Source organism: Colobus angolensis, unplaced genomic scaffold, assembly GCF_000951035.1.
Source record: "Colobus angolensis palliatus isolate OR3802 unplaced genomic scaffold, Cang.pa_1.0 Scaffold61, whole genome shotgun sequence".
NCBI classification, from domain to species: Eukaryota; Metazoa; Chordata; class Mammalia; order Primates; family Cercopithecidae; genus Colobus; species Colobus angolensis.
In genome coordinates, this window is record NW_012119710.1 from 6399637 (window position 1) to 6403118 (window position 3482).

At 44.5% G+C, this 3482-nt stretch overlaps 1 protein-coding gene across 4 annotated transcripts in view; it reads left to right on the plus strand.

The window, feature by feature from the left end:
• The window catches only part of SERPING1 (serpin peptidase inhibitor, clade G (C1 inhibitor), member 1), a 20908-nt gene that overhangs the window by 6033 nt on the left and 11393 nt on the right, over positions 1-3482 (plus strand). For 3 of the 4 annotated variants that reach the window (XM_011963418.1, XM_011963417.1, XM_011963419.1), the window contains 2 exons: positions 1854-2057; positions 2252-2391. In XM_011963418.1, coding sequence (XP_011818808.1) covers positions 1854-2057; positions 2252-2391 — 344 coding nt within the window. Of the gene's footprint in view, positions 1-1853; positions 2058-2224; positions 2392-3482 lie in introns of all 4 variants that reach the window. The other variant, XM_011963416.1, reaches the window with a different exon arrangement.

Here is a 3482-nt window from a genome sequence, read left to right on the forward strand (position 1 = left end):
TAGACATAAAAGAGACAAAAAATTGTTTCGCTAATTTTTGGGTCAAAGGAGTCTTGGGACTCTCATTCTTTTTATTTTTGTGTTATGTGAATTTGTTATCATTTTACATGTATTATGTTATTAAGTAGGTAATAATGATAATAGTAATAATGAACTTACAAAACGATCTAATGTAGTTGTTTTCCGACTTTGTTCCTCAGAGCCCTAGGGCTTGGCAAAGCTGTTTCTGCAGTCATAGTGGGAGTGGGGTGTGGGAGCCTCAGCGGTGGGGAAAGGTTCACTACTTCCTGTGAGAGGGAGACGGACCAGCTGGGCTCTGAGCTCCCCACCCAGCCTTATCCACGGCCCACTTTATATTGTGGGCTTCAGACATGCCTTTGTTTGAAAGTAGTTCTGCTGCTTTAAAATGTGTAATAACCATTACACTAATCTACCCACCTCCCTTTTTGAAAAAAAGGAAAACTTTTTTCAAGCAGTTTTTTTTTTAAAAGCTATGAAAACAATACTCAGGTCTGGCGCACTGTGCCTGTAATTCCAACACTGAGAGGCTGAGGTAGGAGGATTACTTGAGGCTAGAATTTCGAGACTAGCCTCTGGGCAACATAGAGAGATCTCATCTCTACAAAAATTTTTTAAATTATCCAGGTGTGGTGCATGCCTGTAGTTCCAGCTATGAAGGACTGAGACAGGAGGATTGCTTCAACCAAGGAATTCAAAGTTAGAGTGAGCTATGTTTATGCCGCTGTACTCCAGCTTGAGTGACAGAGTAGGACCCTGTCTCTAAAAAAATTAAAAATAAAAATAAAAATAAAAAACTCACCTATCACCCCATCATCTAAAAAACACCCTCTTTTAGATGTGGGAAAAATATGGCTCAGAGGTGTTCAAGAAACGTTGCATTTATTTATTACTTACAAAGCTGTAAGTCAGCTTTATCCCTCTGTCTTGCTAGGTAGGTGAAAAATGTAACAGCATTCAATATGTTAGGGCTTCTATCCCCATCTAGCTGCACCCTGGAGCTGTGCCAAGCAAGGTTCTTGGTCTTATGTTGTACGTAGGCGCCAGCAAAGCCTGTGAAAATATCTCTCTTTTTTTGAGACAGGATCTCACTCTGTCACCCAGGCTGGAATGCGGTGGCGCCATCTCAGCTCACTGCAACCTCCGTCTCCCAGATTCAAGTGATTCTCCTGCCTCAGCCTCCCGAATAGCTGGGATTACAGGTGCCCACGACCACATGCCCAGCTAATTTCTGTATTTTTAGTAGAGACGAAGTTTCGCCATGCTGGCCAGGCTGGTCTTGAACTCGTGGCCTCAAGTGATCCTCCCACCTTGGTCTCCCAAAGTGCTGAGATCACAGGCGTGAGCCACCATGCCCAGCTGGTGGAAAGTATCTTTAATCTACTTAGTCCTAGAAAAATTATCGTTCGAGTGCTTGTTCTTTTTTCCAGTGGACTGAAGGCTTTTGGAGAGCGAAAGCCAGAAAGTTTTGTCACAAACTTCCACCAAGGCCAGGAAGCAGTCTATCCCGTGCCAAATTAAGGGAGGAAATGAGGAAAAATATAGGCAAATGGAATTTAATATCTCAAAAAGATTATCTTGCAGAGCCATAGTAACATAGCAAGCTGAGGCAGCAGAGGCTTAGGGCTACTTCTGTGATTCCTGGTTCTGAGTTTGCCTTCTTGGGCCTCATTTGCCACATCTGTAAGAGGAGTGGGCGGGACCGCTCCACCATGCCGTGTTCACTAGAGTGAGCAGATAGAGCCATAGGAAGCATGCTCACTCTCAAATCTTGCTCATGGAAAGGAATGATGTGTTCAGGGCACTCATGCCTCCCTTTCTCAACATACCCCCAGACCTGGTCATAAGGGACACCTTTGTGAATGCCTCTCGGACCCTGTACAGCAGCAGCCCCCGAGTCCTGAGCAACGACAGTGACGCCAACCTGGAGCTCATCAACACCTGGGTGGCCAAGAACACCAACAACAAGATCAGCCAGCTGCTAGACAGCCTGCCCTCCGATACCCGCCTTGTCCTCCTCAATGCTATCTACCTGAGTGGTAAGGGGGCCCCTAGCCAGTTGGTCTTCCCATTCTGGGTCCTCCTTCCCCTCATGGCTTCAAAGCCCACCTAACCCCAAGTTCTCCAATCAGATCTCAATGTCCCTGCCCCACCCTTTGCTCACAAGGCTTTTAGCTCCTCTTCATCCTTTTCCTATGTGCGTCAGAGCACCTCTCCCACCTCTTCCCTCTAGCCAAGTGGAAGACAACATTCGATCCCAAAAAAACCAGAATGGAAACTTTTCACTTCAAAAACTCGATTATAAAAGTGCCCATGATGAACAGCAAGAAGTACCCTGTGGCCCATTTCATTGACCAAACTTTGAAGGCCAAGGTAAGTTCTTAACCTTTCCTTCTCCTGTTTGAAACCCACTGGAGTCTCCTGACTTTTTTTCTGCTGTCGTCCCATCATTTTGGGGTACATGCTTACAAATTCATCATTTCTACTCCTTCCATCTGTATTTTCACCCTATCTTTTCTCCTCCTCCTTTCTCTAGCCTTGGCCAAGGCAGGCATTGTATATTTTAGGCTGGAAACAGGATTCTCGAGTTTCTTCATGCATCTCTACTACATTGAATGGCAAAATGTGAGTTGTGTTCCTATTCTACACATCTGTTTCTTTTCCCAGTCAACTCATCAGAAGACCCTGGTGCCTAGCAAGTCCTGTGTGTATGTGTGTACCTGTGTACAGCATACATATACATGTGTACACATGTATCAGTATATCCTTGGATATGCATATATGTGGTAAGTGTGTGTGTGCACATGAGTTAAATGACTTAAGTGCATTAGCAGAAATTGAACAATTTCGTTTGGTGAATAGGGAGGGAGAGAAGACAGAACATGGAGCCCAGAGGATTCCAGTTGGTAAGCTATCTCATGCTCAGTTACCAGATATTTCCACCTTTTTAGCATGGCAAAACACAGACCTGTCCCAATGTCTCAGTACCTGGCTAGGAAACAAGGGCTCTGTTCTTGGAACATGCTAGGCTTGGTTCCACATTGGGAGCTTTCCTTAGCTTTTCTTTCTGCCTGGATCCCTCTTCACTCAGATGCTCACATACCTTGTTCCTTCTGGTCATTTGGGTGTCAGCTCAGAGGTCACCTTGGCGGAAAGGTCTTCACCCCTTAAAGTAGCCTCCTCCTCACCCTGTAATATCACTGCTGTTTTATTATATTCATGACATTCATCACGATCTGAAATTATGTCATTTATTTGCTTATTTGATGAGGATATTGTCTGTCTCCCTAAGATATTGTCTGTCTACTTGAATACAGGAACTGTCTTGTTTCCTTCTGTATCTGTAGTGCCTAGAACAATGCCACCTATCATAGGTGCTCATTCAATGTTTGTTGAATAAATGAATTAATGAAATAGAGGGTGCCAAAGGGAGCTACTCACTTAGTAAAAGTGGCTGGAGCCGG